At 41.7% G+C, this 25329-nt stretch overlaps 2 protein-coding genes across 4 annotated transcripts; both read left to right on the top strand.

Moving 5' to 3' along the window:
* Positions 1-437: 437 nt before the first annotated feature.
* Positions 438-5477, top strand: LOC123581491 (the record flags this gene model as incomplete). Its single annotated transcript, XM_045447650.1, is given in 2 exon segments — positions 438-806; positions 1125-5477. Coding segments are annotated over 2 exon segments (4722 nt in total), but the record flags the coding sequence as incomplete, so codon positions are not given.
* Positions 5478-8871: 3394 nt separating this feature from the next.
* STARD4 (StAR related lipid transfer domain containing 4) lies at positions 8872-25090 on the top strand. 3 transcript variants are annotated; one of them, XM_045500708.1, is made up of 7 exons: positions 8886-9107; positions 15398-15509; positions 16017-16146; positions 17078-17127; positions 21250-21376; positions 22215-22329; positions 23229-25090. In XM_045500708.1, the coding sequence occupies exons 3-7, from the start codon at positions 16042-16044 to the stop codon at positions 23456-23458; spliced, it is 627 nt and encodes a 208-aa protein (XP_045356664.1). In that variant the 5' UTR covers positions 8886-9107; positions 15398-15509; positions 16017-16041; the 3' UTR covers positions 23459-25090. The 3 variants fall into 3 exon arrangements, with proteins under 3 accessions (XP_045356656.1, XP_045356664.1, XP_045356648.1); XM_045500700.1 differs by lacking the exon at positions 15398-15509 and having other exon boundaries at positions 8872-9107; XM_045500692.1 differs by lacking the exon at positions 15398-15509 and having other exon boundaries at positions 8886-9301.
* The last annotated feature ends 239 nt before the right edge of the window (positions 25091-25329 follow it).

Here is a 25329-nt window from a genome sequence, read left to right as displayed (position 1 = left end):
TTAAGGCGGTCAAAATCTTTTTGATCCCAGCAGGGGGTTTATACCTGCCCGCCCATGCTAAGAGGCACCTAAGTTCCCGCGAGGGACGCGGACGGGCGAGTACGGCGAGTGCTTCTTTGTCAGTCTAAAGAGTGCTTCTTTGTCAGTCTAAAGAGTGCTTCTTTGTCAGTCTAAATGTATTGTCACCCCGGGGCCCTTGTAATTACCGCCGTAACCCTTTCTGTCGGGCTAGCCAAGAAAGTTGGAACCGCTGCGAAAGATTTTTGTTAGTTCTTGTTTTTCTTTCATGGGTCGGATGTTTTACTGGAATTAAGTGTTTTCTCGGCTGATCAGAATTAATTATTCCATCCTTTGTTTCAGCTCCCTGCGGCTTTCCTTCCTGCCCCCTGGCCAGCGGCGCCCCCCCCTTCTCCTCTCCTCTTCCTCAGAATTATAATATGGGCCAAACGCAGAGCACCCCTCTCTCCCTCCTTCTCGCCAACTTCAGGGACGTAAAAGCTAGAGGACACAGCTTAAGCCTAGACATTCACAAAAGGAAGTTGATTACCTATTGCCGCTCTGAATGGCCCACCTTTGGGGTTAATTGGCCTACAGAGGGAACCTTCTGCCTCTCTGTGGTCCTTAAAGTAAAATCAAAAATTTTCCTACCAGGGAAAGAAGGTCACTCGGATCAGATTCCCTATATTCTGGTGTGGCAAGATTTAGTAGAAAACCCTCCTCCTTGGATGGCCTCTTCCTTAATAGCAGAGTCATGCCAAATCCTGGCGGCTAAATCCATCAACCCTCCCAAGCCGCCAACTCCAGCTGCACCCCCTGTTCTCCCCGACAGCCAAGATTTACCTTTCCTTGACCCTCCCCCTTATCAGGTTCCTCCTCGCACTCCGCAAGCTGCCCTTATCCCTGCTGCGCCGGCAGAGCCTCCCATAGCCCAGCCCATAGGAGAACTGGAGAATAGAAAGGCTCAACCCGCGCCCATGCTTAGTGGGGGCGAAGTCCAAGGGCCGGCTGGACATACCCGTAGGCGGGCCCCACGTGAGCCAGGACTCCGCCTTCCTGACTCCACCGTAGCTTTACCCTTACGGGAAATAGGGCCTCCCGATGATACGGGGAATCCCCGACTTCAATACTGGCCCTTCTCTACTAGTGACCTATATAACTGGAAAACCCAGAATGCCCGATTTGCTGACAACCCTAAAGATTTAATAAGTCTCTTAGACAGCGTTATGTTTACTCACCAACCCACCTGGGATGATTGTCAGCAGCTCCTCCGAATCCTGTTCACTACCGAGGAGCGAGAAAGAATTCAATTGGAAGCAAGAAAGCTGGTTCCTGGAGATGACGGCCAACCCACTGCTAACCTTGATCTCATTAACGCAGCTTTTCCCTTGACCCGACCCCCACAGGATGGCTGGGACTACAACACGGCAGAAGGTAGGGGACGGCTGCGCATTTATCGCCAGACTCTAATGGCGGGTCTCCGGGCTGCTGCACGCAAGCCCACTAATTTGGCAAAAGTGTATTCAATAATACAAGGTAAGACAGAGAGCCCTGCCGCTTATTTAGAAAGATTAATGGAAACCTTCAGACAGTATACCCCCATGAACCCCGAGGCCCCCGAAAATCAAGCTGCTGTTGTAATGGCCTTTGTAAATCAAGCAGCCACTGATATTAAAAAGAAACTCCAGAAGCTAGAGGACCTGGAGGGAAAACAGATTCAGGACTTACTCCGTATTGCCCAGCGTGTCTATAATAATAGAGAGACTCCAGAGGACAGGCAACTTAAAGCCACCGAGAAAATGACCAAAGTCCTGGCTACTGTTGTCCAAAAGCCCCTGGATAAACACAAGCCCCTAGATAAGGACCAATGCGCCTATTGCAAAGAAAAAGGCCACTGGGCCCGAGAATGCCCTAAAAAGAAAAAGCCACATTATGGTCAAAAACCGTGGCAGCCAAAAACTACACCTGTCCTCTTCACTCAAGATGCAGAATAGGGGGGACGGGGTTCGGATCCCCTCCCCGAACCTAGGGTAACGCTACAAGTGGAGGGGAACCCAGTTCAATTCTTAGTTGACACAGGGGCACAACATTCGGTCTTGATCAGACCCCATGGAAAAATTTCTGAAAAATCTTCCTGGGTCCAAGGGGCTACTGGAATAAAAAAATATCCCTGGACCACCCAGAGAACTGTGGACCTAGGAAATGGAAAGGTCACCCATTCCTTCCTAGTCATCCCTGACAGCCCGTGCCCCTTATTAGGAAGAGACTTACTCACTAAAATGGGGGCCCAGATTCATTTTACGCCAGGAGGCCCCCAAGTGACTGGCCCGCACAACCAACCCATTACCATACTTACTCTAAGATTAGAAGATGAATATCGACTCCATCAAGGGCCACCCTCACAAAGTCAAAACATAGAGCCCTGGCTCCAGCGGTTTCCAGAAGCATGGGCTGAAACCGGGGGTATGGGGTTGGCTAAACATCGCCCAGCTCTATTCATAGAGCTGAAACCGGGGGCAGATCCAGTTCGGGTCCGACAATACCCGATGTCAATGGAGGCCAAAAATGGCATCACACCACATATCCGTCGCCTCCTAGACTTAGGCATCTTGCGGCCCTGCCATTCAGCCTGGAACACCCCCCTGCTGCCCGTACGAAAACCTAACAGTGCAGACTACCGTCCGGTACAAGACCTGAGAGAAGTTAACCGCCGAGTCATGGACATACACCCAACAGTACCCAACCCCTATACCCTCCTAAGTGCCCTCAGCCCAGAAAAACAATGGTATACGGTCCTTGATTTAAAAGATGCTTTTTTCAGCCTGCCTCTGGCCCCCAAAAGCCAGGAGCTCTTCGCCTTCGAGTGGTCCGACCCTGAGAGAGGCATAAATGGGCAACTCACCTGGACCCGGCTCCCCCAAGGATTTAAAAACTCACCCACCTTGTTCGATGAGGCACTCCACGAGGATCTGGGTGAGTACCGGAATCAAAACCCCGAAGTGACTCTCTTACAGTACGTTGATGATCTTTTAATCGCCGCTGAGACTGCCGAAGCTTGCTTGCAAGGCACCAAAAATCTCCTCCGGACACTTGGTGCCCTGGGGTACCGGGCTTCAGCAAAGAAAGCCCAAATTTGCAGATCCGAGGTAACCTACTTGGGCTATCTGTTAAGGAAAGGCCAACGATGGCTCACTGATGCACGGAAGGAAACCGTTCTCCGCATCCCCCGACCCACAACCCGAAGGCAGGTAAGAGAGTTTCTGGGATCAGCCGGGTTCTGCCGCCTGTGGATACCTCGGTTCGCCGAGATGGCTAAGCCTCTTTACTTGGTCACCCGAGAACAGGCGCCCTTTGAGTGGACAGAGGAAACTGAGCGGGCTTTCCAGCAAATTAAACTCGCCCTGTTGTCGGCACCAGCCTTAGGGCTCCCCGATATCTCCAAACCCTTTCATCTCTTCGTAGATGAAAATAAAGGGGTAGCCAAAGCAGTGCTGACGCAACTCCTTGGCCCATGGCCCAGGCCCGTTGCCTATCTTTCGAAAAGACTGGACCCAGTAGCGGCTGGCTGGCCCCCTTGCCTCCGTATGATCGCTGCTACAGCTCTAATGGTAAAGGATGCTGATAAGTTAACTATGGGACAAGAGTTACATATCACAACCCCTCATGCCATCGAGGGAGTCCTCAAACAACCTCCTGACCGATGGATTAGTAACGCCCGACTGGTTCACTACCAGGGACTATTATTAAATCCCCTCAGAATCATTTATGCTCCCACCCGAACACTAAACCCTGCCTCCCTGTTACCAGACCCGGATTTAGATACCCCTCTCCATGACTGCACTGAGATATTGGCACAGGTTCATGGAGCTCGGGAAGATTTACAGGATCATCCGCTGCCGGACGCCGAAGTTACCTGGTTCACTGACGGCAGCAGCTTTATACATCAGGGTCAAAGGTACGCGGGGGCAGCAGTCACAACTGAAACTGAGACTGTTTGGGCAGAGCCTTTGCCAGCTGGCACCTCTGCCCAATGAGCTGAACTTGTGGCCTTAACCAAGGCACTGACTTTGGGAAAAGATAAGAGACTAAATGTGTACACCGATAGCAGATATGCTTTTGCTATGGCCCACATACATGGAGCTATATACAGAGAGAGGGGACTGTTAACTGCAGAGGGGAAAACCATCAAAAACAAAGAAGAAATATTGGCTCTTTTAAAGGCACTCTGGCTGCCTAAACGACTAGCCATCATACATTGCCCAGGCCACCAAAAACCGATCACACCGGTGGCCAGAGGAAATAATCTGGCTGACCAGGTGGCCCGAGAGGTGGCCTTACAGGTGGACTGTGCTTTAATGACCACCCTACCAGACCCCGGTCCAGCTAGTTTACCAGAAAGTCCCACCTACACTAAAAAAGACCTAGACTGGATCCAAAAATTGCCTATGACTCAGTGCCTTAACGGATGGTGGAGAGCAGCAGACTGTAGCATAATCCTCCCAGAGGAAATGGGAAATAAAGTTTTATCCAAGATGCACCGAGCCACTCATATGGGCACGAGAAAAATGCAAGACTTAATAAGACATGCTAGGATCACCATCAAAGACTCTAGGACAAAAATCGAACAGATAGTTACTAGCTGTAAAGCTTGCCAACTAACTAACGCCACCAACCACGGGAAAAACCCTGGCTCAAGAACTCGCGGAACCAGGCCGGGAGCCTATTGGGAAGTAGACTTCACCGAGGTAAAGCCTGGAAAATATGGATACAAATATCTGCTAGTGTTTATAGATACCTTTTCAGGATGGACAGAGGCCTTCCCCACCAAGCATGAGACTGCGCAGATAGTAGCAAAGAAAATGTTGGAAGACATCATGCCCAGGTACGGATTCCCTACCCTAATAGGATCAGACAACGGACCAGCATTCATTTCAAAGGTAATACAAGGGATAGTGCAGTTTATTGGGGCCGATTGGAAACTACATTGTGCATATAGACCCCAAAGTTCAGGACAGGTAGAAAGAATGAATAGAACCCTAAAAGAGACCCTAACCAAATTGACCATGGAGACTGGCGCTAACTGGGTAGTCTTACTCCCCTACGCTCTGTTCAGGGTGCGGAATTCCCCTTACAAACTTGGATTAACCCCCTTTGAAATCATGTATGGAGTGCCCCCCCCTATAATTCCCAACCTACAGTCTAATGTGTTAACTGAATTTGATGATCATGAACTTCTTATTTCCCTGAGGGAACTCCAGCACACCCACCAGGAAGTTTGGCCCAGATTGAGAGCCATTTATGAGAACGGGCCCCCTCCTGAGCCGCATCACTACCGACCCGGAGATTGGGTATATGTGCGGAGACACCAGCAAGAGACCCTCCAACCACGGTGGAAGGGACCCTACATTGTGATCCTAACCACACCCACTGCTCTCAAAGTCGACGGGATTGCTACCTGGATCCATTACACCCACGCCCGACCAGCTGATACCTTTGCGGTTCAAAAAGACTTCGTGCCGGAAGCCAACACCGCCTGGACGGTTGACCAGAGTAAGACCCATCCTTTAAAATTGACTCTGCGTCGAAAACCTGACCCCGAAAACCGGCTGAGACCAAAGGCCTGGGTGTCCCATACCAAGACTGTTGCTGCAGCTCCGGACCCACAATGATCGGAGGAACACTCATTAGCGTGCTCCTGCTCACCTCCTACGGACTGATAAGTATTGCGAGCAACCCCCATATACCCTATACTTTAACTTGGGAGATTTCTAATCTAGAAACTCAGGAAGTCTATAATACTACCACAATAGACGATACTCCCCTAAATGCCTGGTGGCCTGATCTATATTTTAACCTAGAGGACGTAGCCGTAACTATGGGGGTACTTCCCCCCAACGGAAGCCGCCAGCGTCCTAATCCGTCATGGACTGGAACCCCAGAAAATGAAAAAAAGCGCATAAGATCTGGTGGGTTTTATGCATGTCCCGGGTTCAGAACAGGAGCAATGAAAAAAACCTGTGGGGGAGTCGAATCCCTCTACTGTAAGGCTTGGAGCTGTGTCACTATCAATGATGGAAGCTGGAAATGGGAGGTAAAACCCCATTATATTGACATGAAATTTGCCAGCCCCTGTCCCAAGCAGATCCGCGCCTGTAACCTTATTCGTATCAAATTCCTAGAGGACGGAAAAAAGGAGACGAGATGGATTACGGGGCTAAATTGGGGAATTCACCTGTATCGGGGACCGCCTTACTTTGCAACTGTTATTCAGATAAAACTAAAGGTACAACCCAAGGTTCCACCAGTGTTAGTAGGACCGAATCCAGTAATAGGGGCCACAAGTGAGCCTACTACTACTCCAGGGCCCACTAGTAAGCCTACTGACACCACGGGCATGGGTACTAGTTCTTCGACCACTCAGGTGACCCCGAAAAAAAAAAAAAAACCCAAAAAAATTCAAATCCCATTCAAAGATGACCCCTTATGGGTAATGATAAATACTACTTATAAGGCCTTAAACCGTACTAAACCCAATGAAACAGAAGCTTGTTGGCTGTGCTATTCCACAAAACCTCCATTTTACGAGTCAGTAGCAATAACAGGGAATTATAGCACTGCAAACAACTCAGACGCTTGCAGTTGGGGACAGAGAAGACCCGGCCTCACACTACCAGTGCTTACGGGAAATGGGACATGTATAGGAACAGTGCCAACAAAATATAGCCACTTATGCATAAGTAACAGGAATATATTCAATACTTCAGAGGACTGGATTATTCCACCAAATAACTCATGGTGGCTTTGTTCTCATGCGGGATTAACCCCTTGCCTCTATAAGGACATGTTCAATCAGTCGGAATTCTGTGTAATGGTAATTGTGTTCCCAAAAATCATATACCACACAGCTGAGTATGTAGACCAGATGTGGATAGCACCCAAAAGAGTGACTAAAAGAGAACTCGTTACTGCAGGGGCTCTAACTCTGGCCACCATATTTGGACTCGGGGCCATCGGAACCGGGACAGGGATCTCGGCCTTAACTATACAAAACAAGGGATTTAGTATACTTAGAGAAGCGGTTGACAAAGATATAGAAAGAATAGAAACTGCCATCACTTCGCTTGAAAAGTCCCTAACCTCCCTCTCGGAAGTAGTTTTACAAAACAGGAGAGGATTAGACCTGCTGTTCCTACAGCAGGGTGGTCTCTGTGCAGCACTAGGAGAAGAATGTTGTTTCTATGCTGACCACACAGGAATAGTAAGAGATTCTATGGCCAAGGTCCGAGAAGGGCTAAATAAACGGAAAAAGGAAAGAGAACAAGAGGCTGGATGGTTTGAATCCTGGTTCAGTGCGTCCCCATGGTTAACTACCCTGCTCTCCGCCTTACTCGGGCCTCTGGCCATCCTACTTTTCGCTCTCACATTCGGCCCCTGCATCATAAACAAAATTATTAATTTTGTCCAAGACAGGTTCAATGCTGTACAATTAATGGTCTTACGAACTCAGTACCAACCGCTCGAGACATTACAAATAGAAAACTGAAGATCCAAGATTGGCTCTTTAGGCACAAGAAAAAGGGGGGAATGAAAGGAACAATCCAAATGACAGCCCTACCTTAGTTTAAAGCTAGGTTCTCTTTTCTGCTTATTATGGATCTTTGATAAGAAATACAATTGCTGAGAAGTCTGTTTTGCTTGCTGTTTGCTATGAGCATTGTGAGACCTTTCCTGAATGTAACCCGCTGTGTAGTAGAATGGGTTGTAAACCTTCCTAAATGTAGTCTGATATGTAATGGAATGAGTGGTTGTACATAAACTAACCGGCGTTTCTCGCTTCTGTAAACCTGCTTGCTTAGCACATTCCTCACCTATCCCCTTCCCCCTTTTTTTCTCCCACCACAAGTAACGGACAAAGCCTTCCCGCCAAAGGACAGACAAAGGACGCCCAATCAGAAAACCACAAATGTCCGTACTTTAAAATCGACTAATCAGGCCCCTCATAATTTGAAACCTCACCTATGCTGTTTGTCCCTGTCTATAAAAACCCTATACTAACTCTGATCGGGGCCTCTTAGCGTCACCGGCAACGAGTGCGCAGAGGTCCAGGTTCGAACCTGCAATAAACGACCCTTGCCGCTTGGCTTTGACTCACGACTCTGGTGGTCTTTTGTGGGAGGTTTTGGAACGTCGGGCATTACAATATCCTAGTAAATATGATTTGTAAACACCTGACATTTAGTGATTTGTCAAACATCCTATCCGATCCGTGACTTCACAGCCACTGGAAATGTTACTCATCTTCAAGTAAACGAAAACCAGAATACTTCATGAGGCTGCGAAAGCCACCTGCCACACCCCTTCTCTATTTTCAAGGTGGTCTTTCTGATCTCCCTTTTCTGAGGACAATGTTTGGCGAAAGATCAATTCGCAGGGTCGCAGTGACTTTGTTTATAGGCTTTCTCATTCAGCGCTGACGATTCTAAGCCAGAGGAAGCGGAAAGCCGAAGGATTTGTCATCCTCTGCACGGGTGCCTTCTCTTTTTTACCAGATTTTTTTGGTCCTGGGAGGGGTGCTGCAGCTGCGTGATACTACATCTCCACAGCCCTCTAAATTTAGGCCAGCCTCATCCCTCACTGTCATCACTCACTCCCTCTTGCGTTCGTATTTCTCCCAGTTGGATTTACTCTTGCAAAATTCTTGCGCCATTAATCCGCCGAGGGATACCCCGCCGGAGCCCGACCCACCCGCCTTCCCACACACCCAGGGAACCCTGCCGGGTTCCTGCCAGCCCACACTCACGAGGAATCATTCCATTTCCTGGCGACCAATCAGCGTTCCGTACGCTGCCGCGCCAGCCAATCCAAGCAAACACACGTTGCCCAAGCCAACTTCGGCCACTTGCTCTCGGGTGCGCCCGGGTTCGAGCTGCGGAAAAACTTGGTACTTTCCAATTGGCTGCAATGGCGGAGGTGGCCCGTAGCCCATTGGCTCTGCCGGCTCTGCCTGGCGTGGAAGCTGAGGGAGCTCCCGAGCGTCAGTGTTGCCCCAAGCCGTGAGTGCGGTGTGGCCTGTCGCGCCTAGCCGCTCACCGCGCCTCGCTTTATCTCAGGTAGCTGTGGGTGGAGGCGCGGAGTTACGGCGGAAGTGAGGTGGCCGGGAGGGAAGGCGACAGGGGCGCCCGGGGCGTCCTGTCCGGGGCGTTTTCCGGAGCTGCTCCGGGCAGCGGGGCGGCGGAGGCCGGCGTGGAGGTCGGGGGTGGCGGACCCCGGCGCCCGGGCGGTGCGGACCTTACAAGTGAGGGAGGTAAGGCATCCCCGGAAGGACCCCAATGCTTGCACCTCGCCTCTCGGCACCGCTCACCTGCTTAAGGACTGGATGCCCACTAGGCGTTTCTGCGTCGCTTAAAAGGGGAAGGGGCAGTAAAAACCTCGCGTCCAGGGCCGCAGTGAAGATTCATTGAGGTCGCGTTCTGTGAGTGGGCACAGTGCTTCCTGGTTCGTAGTAGATGCACAGACAACGTAGGGTCCCATCTTCCCACACCAAGCTCTGACTGAGTGATACTGATGATAAGAGGCAGCGTTTTCCGGTGCTTAACAATCTTCCAACCCCGATACTAAATGTATTAATTCATCTAAATACCCAGTAATTTAGTGTTATTATCCCTAATGTACAGTTAAGAAAGATTACCTGAGCTATTTTGGGATCAGGAGCCAGGACAAAATGACAAATTCAGTATGATGTCAGATTTTTTTAATGTAAAGTCTCTCCTAGCTTGTGATCAACTTCCGGTGTTTTACAGAATAGACCTTTAGACTGTGAAGGCAGAAGCCCAGGGTTGGAATTCGGGCTCTATCGCTTATTAGCTGTGTGATTTTGGACAAAGTGACTTAATTTCTTTGTTACTACTTTGTAAAATCAGTATAATAGGATCAGCTTTGAAGGTTGTTTATGAGGATTAAATGAAATAATACAATTTAAAGTGGCCAGGAAGACTGGTCACATAGTAAGTGATCAATAAATGTTAGCTATTATTATTTTAAGTAAAGGATTAGAGCATTAGGAGTTCAAAGATGACCTTGGACTCAAACTTAAAGCTGAAATATCATTAGAATTTTTTTTTAATTTTTTTTTTCAACGTTTATTTATTTTTGGGACAGAGAGAGACAGAGCATGAACGGGGGAGGGGCAGAGAGAGAGGGAGACACAGAATCGGAAACAGGCTCCAGGCTCTGAGCCATCAGCCCAGAGCCCGACGCGGGGCTCGAACTCACGGACCGCGAGATCGTGACCTGGCTGAAGTCGGACGCTTAACCGACTGCGCCACCCAGGCGCGCCTAGAATTTTTTAAGTTTACTTATTTATTTTGAGAGAGAGGGAAACAGAGAATCCCAAGCAGACTCTGCGCTGTCAGTGCAGAACCCCCATGGGGGATTGAACTCACAAACTGTGAGATGATCTGAGCCCAAACCAAGAGTTGGTTGCTTCACCTACTGAGCCACCCAGGTGTCCCGAGGTATCATTAGAATTTAATATTGCCTTAACTGTTGTAAAAAGTCTCAACATGGTTGTAAAGCTAATACTAAAGCTAAAGTGAGCACTGAAACAGAGGGACATTGGTGACATTGTAGAAGTAGGCTTTTCTGTTGGATTCTTGCTATAGCCAGTCTCGAAAATGAGAACCTACTGTTTTTGAGTTTGAAAAGCTAAATTAAAAATTCAAAATTGATTGGAAATCAAGGATATGCTGAAATGTTTATGTTAGGTGGAAAAATAATTTAATTTACAAGGCCTTGGTTTGCACAATATCTTGGGGGAAAATCTATGGCATGCTAAATTGAAGCTATTCAACTAAATGAAACCCTTATCAATTGGGAAATTGAAGTTTAAACAATTCTGTTAATAGTTTCTTTCAATAGTGAATTCTGACTTCATATTACATAAGTACAGATTTTTACGACATTTCACTTTATATTAGAGGTTAAAGTGTTTATTATGTTTCATATTTAAAATAGAACCTATGGCCATCTCCTTGTGATGTAAATTTAATGAAAATTGGAGTTGTATTGGTCACAGACTATGATGCTGAGAGATGGCCACAAGACAATTTTTAACTTGGGCAGGCTGCCCGCTTTATGATGGCAGCCACTGTCTACACTAGTGATTATTGCAAAGACATGGGCATAGGAAACATGTACAAAAAGTTTAGTCTAAAGTAAGGAAAAAAATGAAGGTGGACATTACTGAGCACTGAGGAATAGAACTGTCAAAAGTAGATAACCTTTTCTAAGGAACTGCTAGATTCTGATATGATTAAGTGGTACCTGTTCTCTGAAATGTTAAGTGATGGAATTGGAGAGTTTCCTGATGTAGGTCAAGAAAGGGAATAAAAGAATTAGTAAGGGGGAGTTCAGAATAGTATTTAGAACATTTTTCTCACATTCTTCACAGGTGGAGATTTTAGTAGAGCATATTGTATACTTTCCTTTCAATTAATGTGAGTACCCTGCTTTATTAGGAGAGCATCAAGACCTTGATAATAACTCCATACTGCCCAACCCCCAATTCGGGAATATGTTTTGAGAGATATGTTATGCCTGTCCACACACAGATAGTTCAGACAGTAGCCATATTCTCTTTTGGACTTAATCTTGATGAAAAAAGTCCATGCAAGAATGAACTGGCTGGTTAAATACTTCATTGGGCTAAAAAAGAGCTTTCTGAGTTTACACTTATTGTTTTCCTTTCCTACCTCCTACTCCAGTACCCTTAAAAGAGGCTCATTACTAGTTTTTAATGTTTTAGCTTTTGTTGTTGTTGCAATTAAACATTTATTTAAAAGGTGGAATAAGTCAAATTTGAGAGCAAAGACTGGATTATAACCATTTCTTTAGTTCTAGGACCTGGTATATGCTAGATATTTGGCAAATAGTAGACTTAACTTGAGAAATTGCTGTATTTAATTATGGCAAAGAATGTTTTAGTCATTCAGAAGCTCAAGGATGATTGGTGTAGATGGGCCCATCTTAGATATCTTGAGGTATTTCATAAGTGAGGCTAGTAGCTCACCATCTACCTCTTTTTCCCACTTTTATTTACTGGGTTCCTACTGCATGTTAGCTAGACCTAAGGAGGATAACATTGAGCAAGTCACACTTCTTGCCCCAAAAGATTTACAGTTAAATTGGAAAAGATGACAAGTGAATAATTACAGAGTTGCTGTGACAAAAGTTGGTGGGGTAGGGGGAAGCTAACCTAGTTGTTATAGGAGTCCATGAAAGAAGAGTAGAAATTAGGCAATAAAGCTCAGCCAGATCATAAAAGGGCCCATAAGCCATATTAAGGAGTTTGGACTTTATAGTGATCAGTAAGAGTGATCAGAAAGATTACTAAGGTAAGCACCTCAAAGATTCAGATTCTCATCTTTATAGGTAGTTTTTCTGGCTCACATTTGTGTAATGGATTTGCACAAAGATGATGTTGTCAATGATAATAGCATCTTTACATTTCATCTTTGATTTCTATCAAGGAGTTTGAAAAAATATCTTATCTGCCAACCACAGGAACCTGGCAGGCAGCCTTTGGGTTTACAGAATATTGTTTGATCATAACAATCCTAGTAATAGATTAGTTTTTCAAGTCTTCTCTAAGAATTTGTGCTTGTTTGTAACATACCCTTGATTAAGGTCGTTGTACTGGCTACCAAGTCAGCAGTCTCTTGAGGGGAAATCGGATATATTCCTGAGTGGCATACTTTTTGAATGAGATCATCCACTTTTTAGTCTTTGGGTGAGATCTATATTTTGCATCACTTACATAGATCCTAAATTCTACATTATTGAATTTTATATGTATACTTTGCTATGTTTCTGAAAGGATATACCACCCCAAAATATACCACTTTGGAATAGGGATTAGTTTGAGCTGAAGGCAGTCAGCAGCAAATGCAGAAAGAGCTGTTTTCCCTCCCATTACTGCCTAAAAGTAGGACATAAACTTCCCTTTGTGAAGGTCTTCCTTCTCTTCTCTCCTATACCGGAAGGAGGACAACTCATCACTGGGCACAGAGTTGACACCGTGATTGTCTGAACAAACAAACTTTACTACAATAACTCTTATCTTCTATTAGTTTTCTCTCATATATTTCCTCATAATTTACCACCACTAGAAGCCCAGCCCCCTCTTCCTTTGTTTTATCACTTTTCCACAATTTATCACCCTTTGTTAAAATGGTGTATAAGCCCTAGGTCTAACTGCTTTTTTGGATCTCCATTTCTTTATTGTGAAGGCTTCTATGCACATAAAAATTAAAATATCAATAGTGAATAAAATATATATGCCTTTTCTCCTGTTAATATACCTTTGTTAATTTAATTTGCAGGTCTCAGAGACAGAACCTAAGAGAGTAGAGAAAAAGGTTTTTTTCCTCCCCTACAGTTCTATATCATCTTACTGTTTATCATTTTGAATGTCTTGTGTGCCCTGCTTTATGCTATTTAAATATTGACTACAATATTGATTTATTTCTGTCGCCTTTAGTTTTTAGACCGGTGGTTCTCACCCCTGGCTGTATAACAGAATAATTAGCAAGGCTTTTTAACGAACTTAGATTATGGGGGCCTGCTCCAGATCAGGGCCACTGAATCGCACTATCTGCGCTGGGCCCTGAAATGCAACATCTAAAAACAGTGTCAAAGAAAACCAGAGGCAGACAGAAGTTAAAGTGGTAAAGGCAAATCTTATTCAAGAACTATTGCAATAATGGAGAATAAACCTCAGTGTAGAACTACAGTCCATTCTGAATACAACAGAGACAAGTGGGGATTTGTTGTCAAGGAGCAGGGTGGGGTGGGTGTCCAGTGGATGGAAAATTGCTAAGAGGAAACATTAGGGGGAAGGGGAATTCTGGCTAAATTGACATAGGATTCTGCTGAACACAGGGCAGTGTGACAAGATCAAGGGTAGGTTGAGGAATTTTTGAGGGTGAGGGGTTTTCGTAAACTGGCTCAGCAGGATTCTTGATAGAACTGAACCTTGGGGGCCAAGGACAAGCCTAAGAACAAGGCTTGGTTAAAAAGAGCACTCAGAAGAGACTAGGGAGGGAATCTTTGTTAACAGCAACAACTACTACAAAATGTAACAAAGGTGATCCTGATGTATGCATTTGTCCTTGAGAATTACAGCCTCATTCCCATAGAGGTTTGAGGCTTGACATTTCATGTAGATCTTTTCTTGATCTCCTTTGTAGTAGTAACTTGATGGTTCTGTAAACCGTGCAGCTTTTGCCCAGAAGCTTTTTCTCCTTTATCCTTTTTACTGGAGTGCACCAAAGCACCAAAAGGACACAAAATTAAAATAAAACAATTCTTGTTTTGAAGCAACCACACTTCAACAAATATTAAGGACCTATTGTGTTCCAGGCAGTGTTCTAGTTGGTTGGGAAACACTGGTAAATAAGGCAGACAAAAGGCCCCTGCTTTGTTAGTTGAAGATGCGATGGTGAAAGAGTAGAATACAGTACACCAATAAATAAACAGGTTAATTTCATGATGTGATAAGCACCACGAAGAAAATAAAAGAAGGATATAATAACGACTTGTAGAAGGCTGTATTTAAGACAGGAGGTTTAAAATGAAGTTGCCATTACAAGTTGTTATTAGTCATGCTCAGATTTGGGATTTAATAATGCATGCATAGAAATAGCAAGTGCAAAGCCCAAAGTCAGTGACAGGCTTGGCCTATTTGAGGGACAGAAAGAAAACCAGTAGGACAAGAATATTGTAGGCAGTGAGGCTTTGACTTTGAGCTACTGGCTCAATTTCCATTGTAAAAATAAATTGTTAAGATGGGGAAGACTGAGTCAAATTGAGGGAAGCCTGGGGAAGCAAGAGGTACCCACAGGGATGAAGCTCTAACTAGGCTTCTGGATCTGGGACTTTGGGGTGCTGTCTCTCCCCATTTCCCCCTCTCTCCTTTGGTCTTTCCACACTTCAGCCTCAGGATAGCCAGATTTTTTGCATGCTTGCATGTTAATCAAAGACTCCTGGAGCGATTATTCTCAAAGAAGCCTGCAGAACTGCATGGACTTTTCTAACCCAGCCTACAAAGTCATGCAGTCACAGACCACTTCTTGACGGGAAGTATATCAAAGAATTTGCAGCAATGTGTTAAAACCAACACATTACAGAACCCCTCATTATATTAAGTTTATTATCTTTAAGGCTAGTAATCATTGCTCTTTAAAAACATTGTTGAATAGTAGTAGCTTATCTTTGGAATTGTGAATAATATAGTACTTTTATTTTTTATACAGTTAAAATTATTGCCTTAAAATTATGAACCATTTGTTTATGCTGTACTAGTAGTTCTAAAAGTCTTCCTATGACCTCCTTCCTTACACAGATACCTTACTGAGTCCTATAACATCTCACTGAATGAAATAAAATATTGAAAACGTACAGTTCTTCAAACTTTTGAAATTGTTCAGAGTTCTGTAGCCCTATCCTGAAAGAAGGTATGAGCAAGTTTCTGCTTGTGCTTCTTGTTCATTTGTTTGCTAGAATGAGTCCTAAATCTGTTGGATGTTAAATTAAAATTTTAATGGCGGAAGCTCTAAGGACTTTTTTAAAGAATTTATTCCTTGTGTATTTATTTTTATAGTTTGGAAACAGCAATTTTTTTTTCGTTAAGTTATCTAGAATTCTATAATGTATATCTTTTTGTTATATTCTATTAGGAAGGGAAATAGGATTGTGTTTTATTTTTATAGGAATAATTTTAATAACTCAAAATATGTGATTCTCATCCTTGATTAGGTGTTATTCATCTTGGAAGCTTTTAGGAAAACTATGCCCAGGTCCTACTCTCAGAGATTCTGAATAGTTGATTTGGGGTGGGATTCAGGTGTAAGTATCTTTGACAGCTCCCCAGGTGATTCTGTTATGAAGCCAGATTTGAGACTCCTCGGTCTACTGCGTCAAACTGTGATACTTGCTGATGCTAATCCTTGTCTCTGTAACAGGAAAAAGGAAAGAAGAAAAAAAAAAATGGAAGGCCTGCCTGATGCTGCTGTCTTTGCAACTAGACTTAAAAACACTCTCATCCAATATCATAGCATTGAAGACGATAAGTGGCGAGTTGCCAAGAAAATGGTAAATTATTTAAATTACTTCTATTTGGGGTTTATCCTTTAATGAGTTGGTTGATGACTTTCAAAATGGTAAGGGAAAATAGGACCATTCTTTGGAAAGATGTGCAGGATAGATAATTATGCTAATAAAATCACTGTTTTTACATCTCACCAAGGCAAAAACATAATAATCCTGCACTGCTATCATTACTGCTTTAGCTAGCGGACATGAGAATAGACTCTTGGCAACAAGAGCCTATAGTATAGCTTCTAAAGTCAACATATAGAATGTATGGATAGTTTGGAAGAGTTTCAGATATTTCAGCAAGCCTGTGAGGGTGGCCATTTAGTTTTCTTTCTTACCAGTGGGACTGGTCCAAACTATCACATGGCTGAGTGTTGACAGAAGTAGCCCTGGATCCAGGACTCTTGCAGTGAAGCACTCTAGCTTGTCTGATGGTCAAGATTTCTTGGGAAATGATCAGAAAAAGGATGTAGGGACTAATTCAAGGTAGCACTGCCATAATAGATGTGACTTGTTTGATTTAAAAAAATATACATGAGCAAGGTCAGAATGAAATATTTAGCATTCCTTTTGTCTTAGTCTAAATGTGTCAGTAATGGTAAATAGATAAGATTGGAGTGAGGCAAATAATAATGGCTGGCAAGATAGAGCCTTCACTGGATCTTAACAATGTTTGGATCTCATTAAGCTACTAAAAAATCTTTTTTGGAGGTCTGTACTTTAAGGAAGATGTGAAGAACTTTAGGAAACAAGAAATTCAGATATGGATCATTTGATGGCATAAAAGACTTCTATGTATCTCTTTGAATATTTACTTAAGTTTTATTTTAATGCAAGGACATGCTCTGCAATTTGAAATTGTTGGTTTTATGTCCACATTACTAGCTAGGTGATTATTTATGTCCATATACTGTTTTTATTTTTCTAGAAAGATGTAACAATTTGGAGAAAACCTTCAGAAGAATTTAATGGATACCTGTAAGTAAATTCTTCTAGTTTTATGTAGCTCTTAAGACATTGCCAAATTTCCTATATATAAATGATCACTAAATCATCATTGCCTATGAAATTTGGCTTTTAATACTTTAAACTTTCTGGGAAGCAAATCACCTTATGAATTCAGAGTCTTAAAATGTCTATATCCCTTGTGGACTGAGGTGGTGGTAAGGGAATCATAAATAATGATATCAAATGGCCGATAAAATCTTAACTTCTTAGCATGTTGTATAAGACCTTTCTAGTCTTCTATATTTACTCAGTGCTATAGCATACTTTATTCTAAGAATGCATCTTAAAGAAATCATAAGAAAGATAATAGTTGAGTAGTTATCTCTTCCATCACAGCATTACTTACAATATTAAAAATTACAAACAACTTGAATAATCAATAGAGAATGGTTAAATTTTGAAACGTGGTATCTTACAGTCTTTAAAAACTACATTTTAAAATATTATTTAAAAACACAAGAAAATGCTCACAATGTAATGTAAAGTGAATAAAGCAGAATACCAAATTGCAGGTAGCACAATTGTGAGTTGACTTTATATATATATTTTTAAATTTTTTTTAATGTTTATTTTTGAGAGAGAGAGAGACACAGTGCAAGGTGGGGAGGAGCAGAGAGAGAGGGAGACACAGAACCCAAAGCTCTAGGCTTTGAGCTGTCAGCACCAGAGCCCGACACAGGACTCAAACCCACAAACTGCAAGATCATGACCTGAGCCGAAGTTGGCCACTTAGCCGACTGAGCCACCCAGGTGCCCCTATATACTTTTATATATTAAAATGTTTTTACTTAGAGCTCCTGGTGGCTCATTCAGATGTGCATCTGACCCTTGATTTCAGCTCAGGTCATGATCCCAAGGTTGTGGGATCAAGCCCCGTGTCAGGCTCTGTGCTGACAGGGCAAAGCCTGCTTGGGATGCTGGCCTTCCCTCTGCCCCTCCCCTGCTTGCTGGAGCACACATGTTGTGCACGTTCTCTGTCTCTAAAATAAAAAAACAAGAAATAAATGTTTTTACTTAACACCAAACATATACCTCTAGATGGCAGTTTTATACGTGATTTTTGTTTCCATTTTTTTTTTTTTTTTGGTATTTACATATAGTTGAACCTGAATTACGCTTTTAACCAGAAAAAAAATAATTGTTTTTTAAAGCCAGTGGAGACAATTGCCTTGTGTAATTGCAGTGGAATGTTCACATCCTTGGGACTCAGCCCTTTTAAAAATGAAACTGTTCTGAAGTATAATACCAAAGATAGCATTTCCAGAAAGATGAGTTATACAATATTTATGTCAAGGACCAGGAAACTGGAGTTGCGGATTAAGCATTGTAAGCAAGTGTGAATTAATCATTTAGATCACCAATTCCCAGTAGGGGTTGAAAAGCATAAAAAGTGCCAAGAGAGCATTACACTTGGTGATTTGAGAGAACTTCATAGAAGAGTCAGCATATGAGCTGACCTTTAAAGGAGGAATGGCTATTTCCTAGGGAATGAAGAACTGATTCGTATTCCAGGCAGAGGGGATTGCATCTCCTCCAGAAACACACATGGGAAACACTCTAAGGAGTTTGTTTAGGGAAGTAGAAGTTGTGTTCGTATAGCTGGAGCATAAAGTAAGGGTGAGGAGAGCATATGTCTGAAGGATTTTTGAATTCTAGAATAAGAAATTCAGTATTGCACTTACCCTTGTTTACCCCTGACCCCGACCTCCCAGGTCCTCAAAGATTTTGAACTTCCTCTGATAGCACTGCGAAAAATGGAACATGGAAATGAGTGTGGAGAGTTTAGAGAAGAGGTTTTGCCCTGGGAATCCATGGCTAGCTTTTTAAAGTTTCCTTAAGATCATATATATAATTTGGTGTCAATGTTATATTCCTGGGAAGAGATCTTTGACTTTTTTTTTTTTTTTTTTTTTTTTAAGAAACTTAAAGAGGCATGTGATCCAAAGAGCTAGAAATGGTTGCAGTGTCGAGTTGGACACAGAGTGGCCTAAGTGGGAGTTGATAAGGGCAGGTGAACGTGACAGAGATCTAAAGATGGTGGTGGAGGTAATGATAGCTAACATTTATTGAGAGCCAAATATTGTCCTGAGCACTTTACATTTAGGAAGTCATCTTGATAAAACATGGTGACTTTAGTTGTGACTACTGAAATAGGGTTGAGAGAGTCCAAGTTGAATCCCACATATCTAATTTGGGATTAGATTATCATTAGTTATCATATTAACTTGTATTGCCCCCACTCCCACCATCCACCCAAAGTTAGAGAACACAGGAGGGAAGAGCAGATTTAGGATAGGGGAGACAATGTAAGTTTGAGCTGGTAGCATTTACAAGACGATAAAACAGCTTCAGATGCTTTAAAAAAAACTTTTAGAGGGGCTCCTGGGTGGCTCAGTAGGTTAAGCGTTCTCCTCTTGATTTCAGCTCGGGTCATGATTTTGTGGTTCCTGAGATCGAGCCCCATGCCAGGCTCTGCACTGACAGTGTGGAGCCTGCTTGGGATTCTCTCTCTCCCCCTCTCTCTGCCCCTCCCCCATGCACATGCATGCTCTCTTCTCTCTCTCCCTGAAAATAAATAAATACACTTAGAAAAAAGACTTTTAGAACGACCCCCCTCTGAAAGGTTACTGATAGAGTTAAAGCCGGTCTATCTCTCATTTCTTCTCTTTTCTTTCCTCCCCAGTTAACTAGTATCTTAAAGTGTATGTTATTCCTGTTTTATTCTTTGACCACATATGTGTGTGTGTTTCCTTCAGTAATTTCCTTTAATTTTTTCCATTTAACATTGTGTTTTCAAGATTTAGCCATGTTGTTACATGTAGACCTATTCTTCCATGTTCATAAGAAAATGCTGCGATGTGTTTACCTGTATTTGCAAATTTGCCTACTGACAAATTTTTAGGTTGTTGTCAGTTATCCCTTATAAGGTACAGTGCTATAGTAAACTTCTTAGGTATTTGTCTCCTTACACACGTGTGATTTTCTTTGGGGTGCACCTGGGTTGGCTACACTAGACGTTAACCAAATTGCTCTCTAAAGTGATGGTAGCAGTCTGAGAGTTCTCATTCCCTTCCATTCAGTACTGGTTATGTTTTTAATCTCTGCCAATCTCAGGGGTATGAGATGGTATCTTGTTGCTATTTGCTTGATTATGAGTGAAGTTGAGCATCTTTTCTAAATTTATCGACATTTCAGGGCAATCTTAACGTATCCTTTGCCCATCTTTTCTTTAGATTATATTTGTCTCATTAGTTTATAGGAATTAATTATGTATTCTCTGTAATAATTATGTCTGTTCATATGTGTTGCACATGCCTTCTTCCAGTCTGTGCTGGTTTTAAAAGAAACTTACTAATTTTGTCATTTGTGATATGCAAGTTTTTAATTTCAACTGTCTCATATTACTTGTGTTTTTGTGTGATTATGTATTCAAGAAATCCCCCTGTATCTTGAGTTCACAAAGTTCAACGTTTTAAATTTTATGTGGTGGTTTTTAGTCTATCTGGAATTAATTGTTTTGAATGCTGTCAAGTAGCGATTCAGTTTTTAATTTCTCTATTAGGATAAGTGTTGAATCAAAGCACCATTTGTGGAATAGTACATCCTTTCCCCATTGATATGTAATGCCACCTTTGAAACATGCCAAGTTCTGATAAAATTCACGAGCCAATCCTCGGTGTTCTCTTCCTGGGTGACCTATTTTTCTTTTCTTGTCATAAAAAAAGTTTTTGAAAGAGCAAAAATATATGTATACTAATAACATGTTAGAGCATAACTGAAAAAAGAACAGCATACAAAATAAATGAAGCATTAGCGTTCTGCCAACTGTTTTCAGCTATCCTGTAATGTGAAGGTACTTTACTATGTTTATGACAACATAATTTGCCATGCATATCTTATCAGATTTGAGGGCAAACAGTACAGTCTGATAAAATAATTGACATCACTACATTTATCAGAAAAACAGTTGGGATTTACTCCCTTTAAAAAATCTTTGTTAACTTGTACTCTTTTTGAAGTTAGCTCTGAACGATGTGGGCATGCTGAGATTTTTCATTCTAATAGCATTTGACTTTAATATTCTTTCTCCAGTTTCAAAGCCCAAGGTGTTATAGATGACATCGTCAATAGTGTAATAGACCATATACGCCCCGGTCCCTGTCGCTTGGATTGGGACAGCTTAATGACTTCAATGGATATTTTGGAACACTTTGAAGAGGTATTTATTTAGAAACATTACTTCAGATTGTGTGTGTGTTTGAGAGAGGGAGGCAGAGAGACAGAGCGAGCATGTAAGCATGAGCATGTATACATACACATATTCGTTGCTTTGAGATTAGGTAGTCACGGCAAAGATCTCATAGGGGAATCCTTGATGCTTTTTAAAAAGCTTGAGTTTCCTCATATTAACTAATGAGTATTCGTCAGAACTGAATTTGTTTTCCACAATAGCTCTTCCCTTGCTGCTTAAGAAAATTGTCAGCGTCTTTAATGAGGCTTTGAAATCTAAAATTCTGAAAACACCACCATCGTATTCAGGTTTCTAGGTAATTATATGTTTTTCCATTAATATTAAGCCAAAATTAAAGACCAAAGATAAAAATGCCACCTTAGGCATTAGAGAATTATGAACCCAAAGTGGGTTGTCTTCTTTTTCTATTTTTATTAATTCATTCTTGCCATGTTTGAATTTCTTTATTGAACTATTTGGTGTTTTAGTCCAAGGATTTGTGGATTTTATTTTAAACACCTGTAGTCTACACCATCTATTTCCATGTTGAATATCATATAGGATAAAAGGCCACTGTATTGAATTAGAGATTTGGATACTGGGCAGCTTAATCTTTGTGTTTTGATCATATATCTTATTCACAAACATACAGTAGCAGTGATATTTAGAATAGAGATCTAAACCTGTAAGAATCACTGTAAGAATTGTTATCAATAATAATTATAATACATTTTAAATGAGTATCAGTTTTTTACTAAAGATTAATTAGTGATACATGAGTCAATATATATTTCCTTAGTAATACCTCTTACCTGTTCCCTTTCAGAATTGCTGTGTGATGCGTTATACTACTGCTGGCCAGCTTTGGAATATAATTTCCCCAAGAGAGTTTGTTGATTTCTCCTACACTGTGGGCTATGAAGAAGGGCTTCTATCCTGTGGTAATTATATCAAAACCTTATACTTTCTTTTCATTTGTTTTAAATATTTGAGTTTTCTAGGCTGGATGTTTCGTTCTATGTGAGATGTATTTTCAGCCTTCACACTTATTTTATAATCACTTTAAGCTTTGCAAACACCCTAGGAAGTAAAATAACAATATTAAGTAGGGTTTGGGAATCTTTCTGGTAAGTTTTTTTTTCTCAGTTACATGGTAGCTTCCACATTATGGCTGACAAATATGAGTTAAATGACTGCCTATGAGAAAGGGATATAGTAAATAGATTTCCTTTTAAGTCACTCTCAAAACAACTTCTTAGTCATATAGATAGAAAGAATAGACTTGGTATGTGTTAGAGCGTTTTTCTTTCTTTGAGCTGTGTAATAGTTGTCTTCTAAAAATTAAAAATACTGCTCTTAGAAGGCTCTTGCTTTCTGAAATAGATCTATAGGTAAATTGATCTTTTTTTATGTGTAGTATATACTTGAGTTAGCAGTTGTAGGTAAGTATCTCCTTGTTCACTCTTAACCAGCCATTACCAAAGTTGGATGTGGTAGTGCCTTTAGGGAGTAGTGGTGGTACCATAGTTTTGATTCTTGGTACCTCGAAGCCTGGATGCTACAGCCACGATTCATAGTTTCCAAGGAGTTACCAGGATGACATAATGTTACCTATTCTGACGTGACTAGAACTTTCCCCATTACCTACTTACAGCCCCCTGCCAGAATTCTAGTTGGTAATTATCTTTTTCATTCTTCCATGGTCACTCTTGGGGCTTAGTTTTTCATCTACATGGATAAGAAGAAAAATAGTTAAACAAGATATCTGATGATAATTTTTGATGAGAGTTTTAGACTAATCTCAGTCACTGCTAAGTGTTAATTTAAAATTTCCTTGTAGGGGTAAGTCTTGACTGGAGTGAAAAGAGACCAGAATTTATTCGTGGATATAACCATCCCTGTGGTTGGTTTTGTGTTCCGCTTAAAGACAATCCTCACCAGAGTCTTTTGACAGGCTATATTCAGACGGATCTGCGTGGGATGATTCCACAGTCTGCAGTCAACACAGCCATGGCAAGCACTTTAATCAACTTCTATGGTGATTTACAAAAAGCCTTACAAAAGGCATAATATGTTTAAACTTGTAGTACAGTAGACCCCAGAGTCAACTTTTGCTCTCAGCTGCGTGGCCTGTAAAAATCATCCTTTCCTCTCCTCCATGTAGCCTGTGGAAACATTTGAGATGATTTGTTGGTTTATTTTATTCCCAAACTAAATAGTTATCTAAGAGAGGGCATTTCAGTTTTCTTAAATAGTTATTTGCACAGTGTTTGGTACAGCAGTGTGTCTGAGCACGGAGAGTATGACAGAGATCCATGAAGAAGTAGGTATACTTCTTTGACCTAAACTCTTTAGAAACTGAGTAGTGACTCAGTATGAATATTTTGCCTGCTTGGAAATTAGAGAAAGCATAAGCTTCATGCTGTTAGTTAAAATCATCTATTTTAGAGGTTTATGAACATTTTATAAGTTTTAACTTTTTCTGGAAGTTAAATATTAGTGTTTTACTTTGGTATGCTGTATGAGTTTGTCAATATCTTGGACTAAAGAAAAAAGCTCTTTATATTTTGTAAAGGTGATTTTCATTGTCAGTTGACTTGCACTACTTTATAAGTATTGAAAAAATCAGAAATAAAAATAAAGTAACTATAAATACAATTCAAATACAATTCTGTTTTGATACCTAGGTAACATTATTTTGTGGATATCTTTAAAAATGTATTTGTGTCTTTCTGTGAGTTTATTTTGGAAGTCTTAAAAAGCATTTATGCATGGATAAGATAGTACAAAACTGCCAAATGTGTGCTGGGGACACCACATTGATTGGGTTGTGTGAAAGGGTTGGGGGTATCCTCTATTCACCAACAGAAAATTATCTGTCTATAAAGTCAAATTCAGTGAATGTTTTCTTCATGTTTCATTTTTTTAAAGATAAGCCCTCAAGAGATAGCTTTAATTCTGAGAAGTATCTGATACTCTTTAGGAAAATAATGAGATTTTCAGTCTTTCTCATTTGACCCATGTTCATGTTTCAAAGTATCACTCACCTCATAAAGCATTACTGACTACATCATAAACATTGTGACAGATCTTCATCTGGAGCTTTAACAAATGCATTCATAGATTTATCCACATGCCTGGATGAGTCATTTTATAACTAGTATGGATGAGAATAGGTCCCTTGAGTCTAGGGCTGCCTTAAATGAACATTCCTGAATAATTTTAACATTCCAAATGATTCTTTGGCTTTTGAACTAACCACCTGGTTTACTCTTAAAATGAGATCTTGAGGCAACTCATTCAGTGTAGCCATGAAGATGTGTGTATTTATGTTCGTGTACGGGTACACGTTCTGAAATCTATCTTCGTGTTCAGTGTGAATTCTTTATGTGGTACTATTACTGTTTCCATCATTTTGTTTCTCCTTCTCCTCCTCCTCCCTTCCCCCTCTCCCTCCTCCTCCTCCTCTTTTTTTCTCTTCCTTCTACTCCTCCTCCACCTCTCCCTCCTTCCTCCCCTTCCCCCCCTTCCTATTCTCCTTCTCCTTTTTCTCCTTTTTGATTAATATATTCCAGTGTTCTGTCTAGGATGGCAAAATACCAGCAGATGTCCAATTACAGGGTGCCCAGATTGTGTGAGGGATTTGTGATAAGATTGCCTGAACTGGGTACCCCCAAAGCAAATAAACTGTCCACTCAGCAACTCTAATGTTCTCTCTGTCCTTTTCAACTTATACCTCCAATTAGTGATTACATAATCCACTGTTGAATTGGACCCATTGCACATAAAAGGACACTCATGGAAACATTTTTATTGCAATACTGAGTCATATGATAGTTTGAGAAATAGTATTTGAATGACCTGAAATGTATATGCAGCTTCTAGATGGCACTTTAGATCTGCTACATTCTAGCTGTACTTCTTTTTTTTTTTTTTTTTTT

This window comes from Leopardus geoffroyi, chromosome A1 (assembly GCF_018350155.1).
Source record: "Leopardus geoffroyi isolate Oge1 chromosome A1, O.geoffroyi_Oge1_pat1.0, whole genome shotgun sequence".
In the NCBI taxonomy this organism is placed as follows: Eukaryota; Metazoa; Chordata; class Mammalia; order Carnivora; family Felidae; genus Leopardus; species Leopardus geoffroyi.
This window is presented reverse-complemented; position numbering and strand designations above follow the sequence as displayed.